Source organism: Papaver somniferum, chromosome 5 (assembly GCF_003573695.1).
Source record: "Papaver somniferum cultivar HN1 chromosome 5, ASM357369v1, whole genome shotgun sequence".
Classification (NCBI taxonomy): domain Eukaryota; kingdom Viridiplantae; phylum Streptophyta; class Magnoliopsida; order Ranunculales; family Papaveraceae; genus Papaver; species Papaver somniferum.
In genome coordinates this window covers 139,622,061-139,638,238 of record NC_039362.1, presented here as the reverse complement: position 1 = coordinate 139,638,238, position 16,178 = coordinate 139,622,061, and the positions used below count along the sequence as shown (strand labels likewise).

Here is a 16,178-nt window from a genome sequence, read left to right as displayed (position 1 = left end):
GTAAAGAAGACTAGATGTGTGAGTGTGAATTGAAGTTGAAATGAGTAGTATTTATATAACTCAAAAATTATAGCTGTTAGATCACAACAGTTTTCAGCCGTCCAGATTCAGCCGTTGGCGCTTTTATGACAAACGCGGTGCTTGAAGTAAAATCTCTGGCGCTCTAATTAAGAACGCACGCCGAAAGGCAAGCGCCGACGTATTTGATTACCAGCGCTCGATAGAAGACCGCCCGTCCTAGCATCAGTCGCTCGCTACATCCTCCAACTCAATGAACAAACCAACAAATTTATTGGTTTGAACATCCATTTTTCATTTTTGTTGAGTCCATAGTGGGAGAAAAATGAACAAACTTGATAGTTTGTTCATTCCATAGGAACTGCTCTTAGCCTTGGCTAAGAATATCCGACCAAACAGTAATTTCCAGAAACCGAGTACTAGAGCAAAAATATATCAACCGACTCTGGGTTGGAGCTCAGCTTTTTGCTCGGCTTCCAACCAACTCTTTGTAATTCCAATTATGAAAAATATATCAATTTGGAGTTTTGGACGGATAATCGGTCTCCATGAGCCAAGGCTTTGATGTCTACTAGAATGTAGACAAATAATAGGACCCCATAGAGGTTGCATTTCTGTAGAGACATGGGCATTTTATTATACTTGCTTTAAATCCTTGTGAACTACCCGATCAAGAAAAACTCTTAAAGCAATAAGATGGTAATAAGAATTCAAAGATGCTGAAATCTGTTTTGACCATGTTTAACTCTCAACGTATCAATAACTTTTGTTTAATTATAGAGAACAATGCACATAAAAGTTGTTGTTGTTTGTAGACTCAGAAAGATTTGTTATATAAGTGTAGATGGTTAATTTGGATAAGTGGTAAAAGTGTCATTTCAATACCATGGGCAAAATGGTACTTCCATAACTAGGGGTTGGGTCATCATTCTGAGTTAACAAATCGTCTTCAAAAGTTCAAAAAGACTAAAATGAGAGGATTGAACATAAGAAGAAAGCTTTGAAGACAAATTTGATCCTCATCGCCAAAAGACAATCTCGAAGACTAAGCCCTTGGTCCTCAAGGCACTTATAGCCACGATTTCTAGCACACATCCCCTCGAGACACTGTTGATCGTGATGTCGTGACTCCTAACGCACATCCTCGACGAGATATTGATAGTCACATGAGTTTTGTAAAGCGTAAAACGTCCCCGACGGACTTATGAACCAGAGTAGAGACATGCGTGTCTCCTATAAGAACGACTCACCCTATTTGAGACCACGGTATGATTCTTATTATATCATCGTGAGATACACTGGTCATGTCTACTCTAGGCTCTCACTCGACTTACTGCATGTGGCTTAGCCTTGGCCAAGAATATCCGACCAAATAGTAATTTCCAGAAACTGAGTACCAGAGAAAAAATATATCAACTAACTCTGAGTTGGAGCTCATCTTGTTGCTTAGCTTCCAACCAACTCTTTGTAATTCCAATTATGAAAAATATATCAATTTGGAGTCTTGGACGGATGATCGGTCTCCATGAGCCAAGGCTTTGCTGTCTACTAGAATGTAGACAAATAATTTGTGACGGACCGGAAAATTACGCTCGGTGCGCCTGGGAGCGCAGGCCATAACTCTTCCGATGCGCCATGATGATGCTACAGTCTGAGCCTTTAAGCTATGGAAACACACGTCCATTTACCCTTGAAAACATGCTCTTGGAGAATGATGCGGCTAACTTAGCTTCCACACGGTTCCAACTTACCCGTGTTCCACAAAGGGTTTATTAAAAAAACAAAACTTTCTTAAACAGCAAAAACGACCTTTTGAGGCCCTAAATGATGGAATTTGGCTAAAATTCCAAGATCGTGATGCGTGGTATCACGTCTTGATCGTTGGGCCGTTTACAATCAATTTATACCCGTCTTGATCTAAATTACGATACTCGGGTTTTTAGCTTATGTCGAACGCCTTGATAGGAAGTATGAGCATCCAAGGAATGGAATGCAACTTGCCTTATCAAGTTTGGCCACAATCATCTCTTGCATCGCATCACCGATCTTAGATGATATGAGAGGCCAATGTGCTGCAATCATCTCTCAAATAGATGATATGAGCGACAAAGTGTTGGACCGCAATGTTGCAACTCATTGCGGCTACCTACATACCCTTCCCTACTCTAAAGGGATCAAGCACAGACCGTAGTTCATTCTCTAAGGGGAAGCAACTTAAACCAACTCGTTCGCAAGGTCGTGGCCTTGAAATAATGGTAATGGCCTAGTCCGTATAGGCTGTTCCATCATAATGCACAATAATTACACATTATCGGGTCCGCGACATGGCATAGTGATGCCTAAGCATCAAATGCCCTATCCGCAAGTCTACGCAGTTATAAATGAGGCTTACACATCATTTATACTCTTTCGGCTAATCTATGAAGCTTACTTGGTGCATGGTCCGTATGTGCACCTTCAACCAAGTACCCCTCCCTATATATGTTAACTTGCAATTTCTACAAGTATGGAAAGGGGACCATATTGACATGTCTGCTTCACTATTCATGTGCAATGATTGCGCACTATGATTGCGCATAATGATTGCGTACAGTGATGCGCGCAATGATTATGTACAATGAGCAACACTCGATCTCCTCCCCTCACTGGCCTGATGGACAATGATTGTGCAATATTGTCCCTAGGCCAATATTCCTCTTAACGCGACAGAAACTTGAGATGTTCATCTCATGCCATTTTGCATCTTTTAGCATGCACCATGCTAAAAAATCGGGGTGTTACATAATTGGACACCATAGAGGTTGCATTTATGTAGGACATGGGAAATTTATTGTACTTGCTTTAAATCCTTGTGAACTACCCGACCAAGAAAAACTCTCAAAGCAATAGGATGGTAATAAGAATTTAAATATGTTGAAATCTTTTTTGACCATGTTTAATTATCAATGTATCAATAACTTTTGTTTAATTATAGAGAACAATGCACATAAAAGTTGTTGTTGTTTTTAGACTCGGGGATATTTGTTGTGAAAGTGTAGATGGTGAATTTGGATAAGGAGTAAAAGTGTCATTTCAAGACCATGGGAAAAATGGTACTTCCATAACTAGGGTTTGAGTTATCATTCTGAGCTAAAAAGTCATCTTCAAAAGCTCAGCAAGACTAAAATGAGAGGATTGGGCATAAAAAGAAAGCTTTGCAAACAAATTTGATCATCATCGCCAAAAGACAAGCTCAAAGACTAAGCCCTTGGTCCTCAAGGCACTTATAGCCACGATTAGCATATGTCCCCGTGAGACACTGTTGATCGTGCTGTCGTGACTCCTAGCGTACATCCTCGACGAGATATTGATGGTCACGTAGGTTCTGTAGAGCGTATAACGTCCCCGACGGACTTATAAACCATAGCAGAGACATGCATGTCTCCTATAAGAACGACTCACCATATTTAAAATCAAGGTATGATTCATATTACATCATCGCGAGATATACTGGTCATGTCTACTCTAGGATCTAACTCGGCTTACTGAGGCTTCCGAATAATTCCTAGGACATCCCCGTGAAATATGTTGGTTATTCCGCCTATGGGTCTTTTCGACAACTCCTGGAACATCCTTTCAAGATACACTAGTCATGTTGGCCCTATTATACGGACACAATTGACTCTTAGCACATCTTTGCAAGATACGTTGGTCAAAGACAATTGACCCGAAGTCTCACTGAGACATTATTAGGCGCGCAAGCCTTCCTTTCTCTCGTGAACATGTCCCAGCTGACCTCAAAGAGACTCAATCACGCGAGCCAAATGTCAGACATCCTTAGTCGCGTCATCCAAATCCCATACGGCCTCGGTTGCATTGGCCAAATCTCATACTGCCTCAGTCACGTCAGCCAAATCACAGAGAGCCTCGGTCGCGTCATCCAAACATCAGACGGCCTCATTCAAGCTGAGTCAGCTCGTCTTAAGGATCTTATACAAGCATAAGACTCAGGCACAAGCCTCACTTAGGGCTCATGCCTCTTTCTCAGTTTCTTAAACACACTCACGGCTAATAAATTGGGCATGAACTTTACATGTCTATCGAAAAACGTGGATAATATCCCTTGAGCTCCGTATGCTCAACAAAGGTACCCACAAGCAATAATACAGTCTCCACGTGACATATGTGACTGGACAAAAAGAGGTAGAGCCTAATATCATTTCATCTCATACTCTATACACAAATTCTGAGGCATTTCATGCCTTTTCACGTGATGCATCCTAGTTATTTTCACAAATCAGAGAATATCTCTTTATCTTGGCCAACTCGGCTATAAAGAATATTTTTTTCTTTCTCGCCACATCATCGCAAAGACTAACTCAACTTCATATAAATGGGGGGATATCAATTAAGGTTTTGGACTGGCAGTCTACAAAACGTGTAAGAAATACCCATCCTATTTCTCACGGCAGAAGAGAGTAAAGGCGGTTGAATAAAGAGATAAACTAAGCCTCGTTTATCTCTATCTATTCTTGAAGAAACGAGAGAAGTGCTCCGGCACGACAAGCGATCCCTATCTTCACTGACCTGAGATTAGAGAATTCAACTATAAATAAGTCCTATGTTTCTCCAAGCTAGCACAACTTTCTCATAAACTCTCGGTGAAATTATTCCTCAAACCCTAGAATTTTCTGATCTATCTTCATCTGCTTCCTTCCCTAAGACCGGCCCCAAGCCTCTTCCTTGTGATTGAAGCAGACTTTGAAAGGCCAGTGTGCGTCGTTTAGGCGAAGACTGTTCGTGCTCAACCTCCCGTAACTCACTTTCAGAAACCCTATAATCCAACTTTTATCCTCTCACCGATTTTAGGTAACTGTATTTTAGCAATAACCTAGAAAAATCCTATTTACAAGGTGCTCTTGAAAATCCTCTAGCAGAACGTTAATTGTTTTTGGAAGATCTCCTCAACAATTAGAGTTTACGGTTCCGTAACCTAATTAATTTTTTCTCATAAGATCACATAGAAAAATCTAGAGATATCTTGATCTATCAAATCTTGAGTTTATGAAAAACACCTACAGACAGGTTCCGTAACTATCAAATAAGATACCTTCCCTCTGCTTTACGATCCCCAAGAAAAGTCTTTTAAATTCTCATTCTTGTTCGTGAAGAACAAAGATATGGAAAACAACCTTATGCAACACACACACACATACTTTTTCAAAGGATAACTTGTGTGGTTACATAAAAAACCTCTATATATAGTGAATGATCAAGGCTAGGTTGCTTGGAAACAAACCGGTTATAGCACTGCTCGGTCGAACTCGCAAGCGTTTCTATCTCAAGCTTGTTTGTCAATATTAATGATCAAAACCATATGTCTTAATTTCTAGTCTACTTATAGTGATGTCTCGGACTAGGATAGATGGTGTAGTTGAGCATTAGACTTCACGGTGTTCATCAATTGAAGACGAAGAACTACTAAGGAGAGCTTGTGGAACTTCATCAACAAAAGGTATGTGGAGACTAAAACTCATCTATCACTCGGAAAGTCTATTTCTGCTCTATCTCCTATATTGAGACATAAGTTGTATGACTATAAGATTTTCGATTATGCACATTTGAGATTTCGAGCTGAGTTTAACTCGCTTACATATTTCTCGAAACACGTGTTGGTAAGCTTTCGTTTCAACCAAGTTCATATTATATTCTTGACAAAAGTCAAAAGATGATCATGTGAAAATCGTCGAGTAACATCTTACATGGCTTGTGTGATACAATCATTTGGTGTATCTTGGAATATTTCGTTATGATTATTTCAATAACTTGAGAATTTCTTTGATGCTAATAGTGTGTGAAAACGACTATTATCATCCTCTAAGAAAGATTCAATGATTGAAATAGAGTTTAGAACACTTAACCAACATTGGATTATAGACATGTTATGCACTCTTACATATATGTGATCCTTATCCGGGAACCATAGTATGCATATCCGTATGCGTATCTATTGGGTTGAGAAGTCCGGGAACCTAAGTACGCGTACCCGTACGCGTACCCGTACGCATACTGGCGTAAGGTTCATGTCCGGAAAATTCTGTTGGGTTTGGAGGTATGCGTACCCGTTCGCATGCTGGCGAAAACCAAACTTGGTCCGGCTATTCAAGTATGCGTACCAGTTTGCATACTTGAGTGGTTAAAGTTCTAAAATCGGTCGTGATATGAAAAAATACATTTATATAATAAGAAATGCATTCTTTTGCAAACCGTGTTATAATGTTCATGAATTGATTCGAGTGAATCAAACTGATTTTGCTTCAATTGTGTTCTTATATACTTCTATGAGAATATAGCAATTGAACAATTCTTTAACTAGTTTCATTTGAGTCATTTGAACTAGTTGTGGTTAAGATGAATAAGGTTGATATGAGAGTGCTCATATAGCTAACCTCGTTTAACTACTGTTGATCCAACATGGTGTACACATTTAGGTACGGTTACATAAACCTAAACGAGGGTACATTTCATTTGTGTATAAAAAGCTAAGTTCGATCTAACAATTGAAACATATTAGCTTGAATCTAATAAGGTTTTCATCTAACGATGAATATTGAATGCTTTGCTACCAAGGTAACATTGATTGCAAACCCTGATTTGAGAACTATATAAAGGAGAACTCTAGCAACTAGGAAACCTAATCCCCACACCTCCTGTGTGATACTAGTTGCGACTAGAGTCGACTCTCCTTTAACCTTAGGTTTTTCACGAAACCTTGTAGGTTAACGACTTGAAGACTTCATTGGGATTGTGAAGCCAGACCCAACTATTTTCATTGTAGTTGCGTGTTCTGATCTTACTTTTACTATCGTGATTGAGTATTATCTTTGCTAAGATTTTCTTGAGATTTATCTCCGATAGGTAAGATTAAAAATAGTCACAAACATCTTCGTCTCATCGTTTGTGATTCCACAATATCTTGTTTCGCTACCATACAATTAAGATTATTGTGAGGTGATTGATAATACTAGGCTGTTCTTCAGGAATATAAGTACGGTTTATCAATTGGTTCCTGTATACCTTGATTTATCAAAAGCCGGAACAAAACTCGGAGGTATTTCCGTGGGAGACATATTTATCTATTACAGTAGACTTTTCAGTGTGAGACAGATTTGTTTATCAAGTCTTCCACTTTGGGTCGTAGCAACTCTTGGTTGTGGGTGAGATCAGCTAAGGGAATCAAGTGCGTAGAATCATGTTGGGGTTCAGAGACGTAAGGAGCGCAACTATACCTTGATCAGTGTGACATTGATTAAGGCTCAATTACATTCCAGTCCGAAGTTCATTGGTAGTAGGCTAGTGTCTGTAGCGGCTTAATACAGTGTGGTGTTCAAAGTTGGAGTAGGTCCCGGGGTTTTTCTGTATTTGCGGTTTTCCTCGTTAACAAAATTATGGTGAATGTATTATTTCTTGTTCGCATTATATTTTGTTATATAATTGAAATATCACAGTTTGTGCGTTGAATCGATCAATTGGTAAATCCAACCTTTGGTTGTTGATTGATCCTTGAATATTGGTATTTGGTACCCTTCAAGTTATTTCTCTTATATTCAACTGAGCTCGCAAAATCCTATTTGCTGATTGCGGATTGAATTAAGAGATAGAGATATAAACTATTTGATATACTTTTCTCTAGATTGAGTCTGACTTTCTAGTTGATTCTCTTGAAAGTATATTGGATTTTGTCTATTCAGATTTCCAAAAAAAAATTGGGTGTGGTTGTTAGACCGCCGGTTTTTCAATTGGTATTAGAGCAGGCAAACACGTTAATACCTCATAAGTCTATGTTTGTAGCGATCTGAATATGGATAGTAGTGCTAATTTTACTAATTTAATTTTGTGTTTTTCGGTAATAAATAAAGCTCGGATGACTTAGAAGTAAAAGGAACAAGAAATTGGTGACCGAAGGCAGAAAGCAAGAGATCCGCTAAAAGGCTGTGAGAAGTATGGTAAAAACATCACGCAAAAGGTTACCGCAATCCGCTTGCGCTCATGTTGCCATCCGCTTCGCTCGATAGAAGAGGTTGGCCTGAAGAAGATACGGGCTTAAGAGATCCAAGACGCGAACCCATGCCCAAAGCCTAACCCATATCCATACCCTGTTACATAAGTTCTGATGCAACTGCTCAACACCCTAGCCACCTATCTTTTCTTCTCCAAATCGAACAAAACCAAACACCTCCATTTCGCACCTCTTTCTTCTTCCACAGTTACCTCCATCTCCCGATTAATTATTAATCTGTAGACTAAAGGAACTAGCCAAGATACATCAACACCAAAGATACAATCATACAAATAATTCCCCAAATCCTTCTCTATCAACACCAAACACTCCCCGTAATTTCTAAAACCCTAACCCAAACATCCAGGGAAAAAACAACCTGTGTGAGATAGTTTATTAAATCCTGTAGGAATTGTAATGGTGTTGCAAAACGGGATTAAGCTTGCTTCTAGCCTTATTTATGAAAACTTTGCTGATCTTGTTGGTAAAGTATGTGATTGTCTATTGCGTAAGGGAGCCTTAACCCTTCCTGAATTGACTCGATTCACTGAGCTTCCATCTCAACAAGTGAAGAATTGTCTTCTAGTCTTAATTCAACACAACTGTGTCTTAGATTACTCTGTTCAAAAAGAAGGTATAATCTCAGATTATATAATTTTCTTTTCGCATTATAAACTCATAATAATGTAATTTCAGGTGGTATTGGAGAGCAAGATAAATGGGTAGTTCATTATGCTGCACTCTTTGATAACATACTTCATCGGATGAGGTTCACCAAATTCCTAACTATGGTAGCTGAGGAGCTGGATAAAGAGGTGAGATTCCGTATATGGCTAGGTGAATTTTATTTTTAGTATGTGAGATAAACAAATTGGAGTTTTGAATTGATTATGTTGTGTGCTGATTTTCTTGTCAGTGTAAAGAACTTTTTGAGGGTTTAATGCAACATGGTAGGCTGTCTTTGGAACAACTTATATTACGAGCAATACCGGAGCCAGACCAAGGTTTGAATTCTCTCCTGTTAGCTTTGAAGTGATAATACTTGTTTATATTTAGATAGTGTTAAGTTTGTGGGCATGTTAATTGGAAATGTGGATATTGGCTAAGGATCATTATATTGTGGAAATGTTCATGTGGCAACAGTCGACTTGTACAATGTCTCTGGATTAGAAATTTTGGTTTTACCGTATCTGTTGACATATTATAATGGAATTCTTCATCCACATCAGGAAATATTGCTCTTCAGGATGGTATACGTGCAAGCTTTGGTAAACTTGTTGATGCGCACTATGTGGAGCGTTGTCCAGATTTTAAACCCTCGATTCCGATACCACCTCAAGATGGAACCACTTCTACAGCGAGACGCGGTGCAAAGTCGTCTAAGGTAATCAGTATTCAGCGGGTTAACCTCACCTGAAAATATCAGAAATCACATTTTTCCTTCTTGTTTTTATGTTATTCGGTTACCATGAAATTGGAGGCTTAAGTAAGATAAATTGTATGGGGCCTCTTGGAGAATGTTTCCTCCTGTGTGATTTCGTGTGTCCAGTGTCCACAATGTTCTCCTTTGATGTTCCTTCGCTATTCACGTGCTTTTACCCTGTCTGCTGGGATTTCTTATATATTTATTTGCTTACTTATAATTTACTGAAGTTCGTCTGCAACCATGTTTTATGTTTATTGTTCCACTGCAGTTTTAGGAACCAAAAGTCCTTCTATGGGTAACTTGCTTGCAGTTTTTTTAAATGCTTATAAAATCTGTAGGAGTTCCAGTTCAGTACCACCTACTTCAGGGATCTTAACATCAAGTAGAAAAAATTCATGTTTTAGATTGTGCTAGAGGAAGTGCTTGCGTATCTCTATTAGATAAGAATGTTGTATTTTGTAGTGTTTCCTTTGTGCTCCAGTCTTATGCTGGAAGCTTGCGACATCATGCCACTCTTTTCTTTTTAGTAATGAAAATTTTCATCTCAGAAAAAAGACAATCTGCTGTTACGCCTGTGGCATGTGAGACTATTTGACTTGAGCAAACTGGAGTCCCCTTTTAGTAGAATTTCTTGGCTAGTTGAAAAATTGAGACATCTCAACTCAACATTTTATGACATATCTATATATTTTGAACCATATATGAGTAGCAAATCATTCCTACTTTCTCATTTAATTTTTCATTGACCCAATGAGACATTCAAAATAGCTCAATGAAGTACTAGTTAATTGCATTTAGTTTTTAAATCTCACAATTTCGCATCTAAGTGATACACGTGATTGCGTTTTCTGATGACAAAATAGATTGCGGACCAAAGAGAGAAGACACAAGAACAACAGGCTATCGCTATGGCATCTTGTTCTGAAGGAAGAAGATTTGATATTACGATGAACTATGGAACTGATGTTAAGTCTGGAGCTAGAATTGAAGGAAATGCTCCAATAAGCATTGGCGAAAAGGTTGGTGTACTTTGTAGTTAACTACACTCATTTGTCTTGTTATTAGTGCTGAATAACTCATTATCTTGAATTGCCTCTGATGTTACAGCGTAAGCATGAGGAGATAGAGAGTGAACATGATTGGGAGAAAAAAGATCTTTGGCGTGTAAATTTTGACGAGTTTGTACGCCGACTTAGGCACAAGGTCGGTTTTCTTTTCAATAAGCTAGAGCATTCTTAAAAACTCTGATCCCTTTGAAATGTGTAACCCCGTCACTCAATAATAGGATATCCATTATTGGAAGTCAGGTAGTCTCGAGGTAGCAAACTTCTAATCTGGGGTGGTTTTCAGTGACGATTGCCTACATGACGACGTTTGTACTAAATGCTCTCCACATCCCCAAAATGAATTGGACCTTAAAAGTTATATATGATAATTAGCCTTTTGATAAATACAACCTCAAGAAGCTTTCAGTGAAATATTTGGTGACACCAGTAGTTGTTTCTTGACTTGAACTGTTTGGTAATTACCCTTTTCTTCCATCTCAGTATTTCGTCTAAATCAGTTTGATTGATTCAGAAGACTTCATAACTTTGGCCACTTTTGATTTTTCACTGTTTAAGATCTGTATAATATGATAATACAATTAGTACCTAAATTTGATCTCAAAATCTTCTCCACCAGGTTGATCCTATCTTTTGTTTTACTTTTTTTCTTCCATGTTCTTATTGCCATAAACAACCACTTTATTGTTTCCCTTCAGTATATGATCGTTAACAAAGTTGATCATTCAGAAAAAGGGAACATAGACGAGTACTGACCAATGTTTTTGCTAGTATATCCAGTAGTATGGTACTAAATCACTTTGTAGTGCCTATGTTTTGCAAGTTGAAGGTTTTTAAATATAAATAGTTTGACATCTAAGTCTGCTTTTTATTATTTGTCTGTTTCAACTGTTGTACCTAATTGTCATTGTTTTTTCTATAAGTTGTTTTGATATACATAATGTTTTATTATTATTATTATTAATATTATTATTATTATTATTATATGCATACTTCATATTTTCCAAATGTAATGTTCTACATAATGCTACATGTACATGATTCTTTGGCATATGCATGAATCTTTATGCTCATCTTTTTAGGCTTGCGTGACAAGTGTGAGATCACAACTAGATGAGGGAGCTGGTACTGTGTTAAACGCAATTCTGGAGACAACGAGAAGGGCGGAGAAAAAAGTTAAAACAGAAATTACAGGTGATGCTCGATAAAGTTTGTAGTTTACTTTTGTCATGGTTCATGTGATTTGAGTCCTGCATATCAGAGGACCACATCTATTGCTGAAATTAGCAGTTATTCGTTGCTTTACATTTGTCATGGTTCTTTAATTGCATGCACTTTCTTCCTGTCAGTTGTTTCTCTGATAGTCTTCATTTGTCAGATCCATTATCAATAAATACTATTTATCAAGAGGTGATCAATCGTGAAGAAGGTCGTACCATGGACTTGGAACATGTTAGAACTGCTCTTGTCCAATTGGAATGTCGTGTCGAGAAAGAGGCTTATCGTGTTGGTATTGATTTTCTTACATCTTCATTTTGAATTTCAAGTGTGAAGAATTTTTGTCTCTCTTCTGTTAAACTCTACCTTCCAACTAATGTCTTGATTACTTTTTGTGTATTAGATTTGAAGAGCATTATTGAAACAGCTCAAAACATGGAGGTACCATATTTGGGTTTATGCAGGCACTCCATTTATTTGTTTTTACTTTTTTCTTCTATTTTTAAGAAACCATGTTTATCCGCTCATCAAATACCATGTCTTTCTTAATGGTGTAGGTAGAATCTATTGTCGAGAAAAGATATGGGGAATATGCATGTCGGATTTACAGATATCTGTCAAGGACTGGCCATCTAGCTGAAACAGATAAGGTAATCTCCGGGTTTCTCTTATGGTGAGGTTTTCTCTTGTCGTACTTCGTATTTATTCACAGTACATTAGATCCTGAAACTTGTAACTGCAAAACATCACATGACTAGTTAAATGTGCAAGCTAAGAATAGCTGTAGATTCTTGCAATGTTTCATTTCTGGGTCCAATAGAATTCATAGCTATAGCCTTAAAGAAAAAAGCCATCAGGTAGTTACTCTTCACCATATTTCTGGATCCAACCAACTTTTAAGAGCTATGTGATTTTTACTAGGCAATAAGTTTAAAACTAATCGAGCTAATCGTTATCTTAACTCTTAAGAGATAAAATTGATTTGATTCTATCTTCTACTTTGTCGACGAAGGTGGGTCATCCACCCTAGAATCTTCTGTTCATAGCATGTTACAATTCGAGCAAGCAGCAGTTAACTTTGGTCCCAACATGTGGATATAAATTACAGTGTCCAACACATATATTAGGCTTTTAATGTTGTACTCTTAATTTATCTGGGTTTTGTCCCATCAGGTTTTACATGCAAGGTTTAACGACGCAACACTCTTGGAACAGTGGTCATCCAAGGGGGGAGCGCTATTAATAGAAGATTTTAGGTGGATGATCTGCCGTCTTAGACAAAATCAAAGATAGAATTAGTTTTTAACAAAACTTACCACGTGTGCTAACATGTGGCTGTTTTGTCATACCCCTCCCAGGCATATACACTCAGTGATTTTTAATTAGTGTTTCCATGAGATGGAAGTCATTTCATGTTTATTGGATTGTGGCATTCCACTGAGCGAAGCCAAAAATAAAATGTAATGCTACAAATATTATGGCTGTGGTTATGGAATAGTTTTCCTGATGATCTGGGTGGGTTATTAGGAAAATCAACGCCTTACTCTAGGTCTACTACTATTCGACCAGTATTTTGTGTTCAAGTCCTACATCCATGCACTAAGTAAAGAACAAACCATTCAACTCCAGGAATATATTCTTCACATAAGTATTCTGATCATTACCATTCCTCTGTTGGTTTCATACATTTATACATAGGAATATCTGGGCAACCGACAGAAATGTATTTAGGCAGTTGCTGCCATTTTCCTAGTTATTATATCTTGATCATTGCACACATTCATACACGCAGCCAGTTTAACTTTGTTTTCTTCGAGTCCTTTTTTCACTTTGGGGATTAAGTTGTTCGTAAACTCCTTCGCTTTTCGCTTTTACTATCTCATACAACAGTGTTAAAAACTACAACCTGTTTGTCAGGTTTTATTTTGTGTAAAGTATTTCTTGAATTTAGAGATTCTGATGAAATTATTTTGCATTCTCAATAGATTGCGGATACGACCTTTCTTGAAAAGCAGGATGCACTAAAATTATTGTACACTTTGTGGGAGAATCGCTACTTGGAAAAGGAGGTAAACTGACTCTTCCTTGTTTTGTGTTCATTTTTCTTTTCGACCAACAGAAAGAGTTATGTATTAATCATGTTGCTGCTGAGGAAATCAGCAAAATATATTAGCTGAAAAGCAAAGGGATAACACTATGTTTCCAACTTTAAGAGTATTCAAAAGAATCTTCTTCGAATTGAATTCTATTGATATTATTTGTATATCTAGATTAATAATATGTTTAGATGCATGGAGATGCACCATCTAATAGAAGCTACTGCTTGAATGCATTACCCGCCTTCTCTTAAATAATCTGTTAGTGAGTGACTTTGTCCTCTAGTTCATGTGTGATCCATCGTTGGAATTCATATTTCAGTTAGTACGACATGCCCTAGAGCACCAACCGTTGCATATTAGAGCGTAAGCGTACATTTTTGCCCGCGCAGTTTCCCTAAACTAGTCAAGTTAATTTTGCTGGGTAGCTTCCAAATCCTTTGCAACATTGGACCAGTCTAACACACCTGTATTACACCTTGTAAATCAAGCAACTATGATGCATATACTTTCCTGATGTCTCAATGTTCATTAGTGGATAGTTTATTTGAGTTTTGTCAATGCCCTCATTTTACGCATATCATTAATTCAAGCTGCTATTGTGTAAGTCTCTATTCCAAAATTTTCGTTTCCTTTCCATGCAGAAAATAATTTTGAGTGGACCTACGCAAGCGCAAAAAATGCTATGGAAAGTGATTAAGTGTCCCTTGTGGGAAATCGTTCTTGATGAGATGCATCATGCTGCCTTAAATCTGAACCAGCGGATGGCTTATGAGCTTGAACAAGAACATGAGGTATGTAATACTTATACTACGTATTTTTGTATTATGTATATCCTCATTGTGTATTTGATATTGCATGCGCTGTATTCTTTTCTTTTTATTTTTAAAGTGATTTCAGATCACATATGCGTTTGAAAATGATAATAATGTTGATAATTTTCTCTAAAAATATGCTGTTTTGATTGGTGGCGTGGTACCCTGGTATAAATTCCCTGGAAAAGCCCTAGTTTATGTAGTGCATGGATGTGAGGAAATCTCTTTCTAAAGTTCCAGTTTGCATTGGGTATTCTTCTGTATGCTGTAAGAGCCAAGATTTTGGTGTTACCCAAAACTGAAAAAAGTATCCATCTTTTTGTTTAGAAGTTATGATCAGTTGTTTGTCACTAGATGTTTACAGTTATTACCCGGTTGCGTTGTATGTTTACAGTCTTGGACGTTTTCTGGTGTTTTCTTGATCTCGTTTTCATTTCTTTTTACAGAATAGGTGTGAGACCTCTCTGTCATTCATATATATATCTTGTTAGGACTTGATTCCAAGATCTAATTAGTAATAAGTTTCTCCGAGTTCTAAGCTGTTTGTTGTGTGCCTGTACTTGATAATTTCCATTTTCATCCTGGTCCCTGAGAATCAAAAAACAAGTTTTTGTTCTCTTTCTGATAGGACTAAATCAATATTGTCTTGGTAGTTGTTGTGTCTACCTTCAGATCATTGATATTGTAAATCATCTGCTTGCTCAACATTCACAGATTCGAAATCTACCAAAGGAGAAGCGGGTGGGTGAGCTTGGTAAAAGATTTGAACGCATACGGAGAGTTAAGATACTTATGGAATCATCACTAATGAAGCTGGATGATGCTATAATGCTGTTCCATGATTTTTAACATCCAAGCTCTTGCCAGTGTTTAACAAGCCGAGGTTTTCATCAAATATTTTGAGTAATTTTGTATATGGACTAGAAATAACTTGTGCCGTAGTGGTACTGGCTTGATCGTGTTTTTTTGGTGTTAAAAATAATCTGTCCCACCTAAGTATAAGACGGTTATCGTGCAGATCTAATATCCATATACACACTAAAATCAACCCCTTTACATGACTGAAAAAACAATAACCCGGTCCTTAACATGTACATAAGATCGTATGAAGTTGTACAAATTATGACTGACCAAAGAGACTTAGGTGGAAAATCCCCGACAAGAACAAAATCTATCTTATATTGTTCATGATTGGATTATTAAATTTATTTCATGATCGGATTATTCTCAAATCAACAGGGAACTCACTCAAAATACCAATAGCCGGATATTAATTTTTTTGTGATCGAATTACTCCCAAACCAACCGGGAACTCACTTAGAACACCAATAGCTGTAAAGTATAACGCAATCATAATATCTTCATAGTCATTATGATTAGAGCAAGTTTTATGGTGGAAGAGTTCCATCTTCCGTCTTCCACGCCACCTTAGCATTTGGAACTGTGGATGGAAGTGCAAGTGTAGTGGTAGAACAACAAAAACGCTAATTAAAATAGCGTATT

The 16,178-nt window shown here is 37.5% G+C and overlaps 1 protein-coding gene across 1 annotated transcript; it reads left to right on the top strand.

The window, feature by feature from the left end:
• Nucleotides 1–8,206: 8,206 nt before the first annotated feature.
• LOC113282926 (DNA-directed RNA polymerase III subunit RPC3-like) lies at nt 8,207–15,692 on the top strand. Its single transcript, XM_026532035.1, has 13 exons — nt 8,207–8,690; nt 8,753–8,871; nt 8,973–9,060; nt 9,286–9,440; nt 10,346–10,501; nt 10,590–10,685; nt 11,629–11,740; nt 11,925–12,056; nt 12,168–12,205; nt 12,322–12,414; nt 13,750–13,833; nt 14,505–14,654; nt 15,390–15,692. The coding sequence occupies exons 1-13, from the start codon at nt 8,474–8,476 to the stop codon at nt 15,522–15,524; spliced, it is 1,575 nt and encodes a 524-aa protein (XP_026387820.1). The 5' UTR covers nt 8,207–8,473; the 3' UTR covers nt 15,525–15,692.
• Nucleotides 15,693–16,178: the final 486 nt, after the last annotated feature.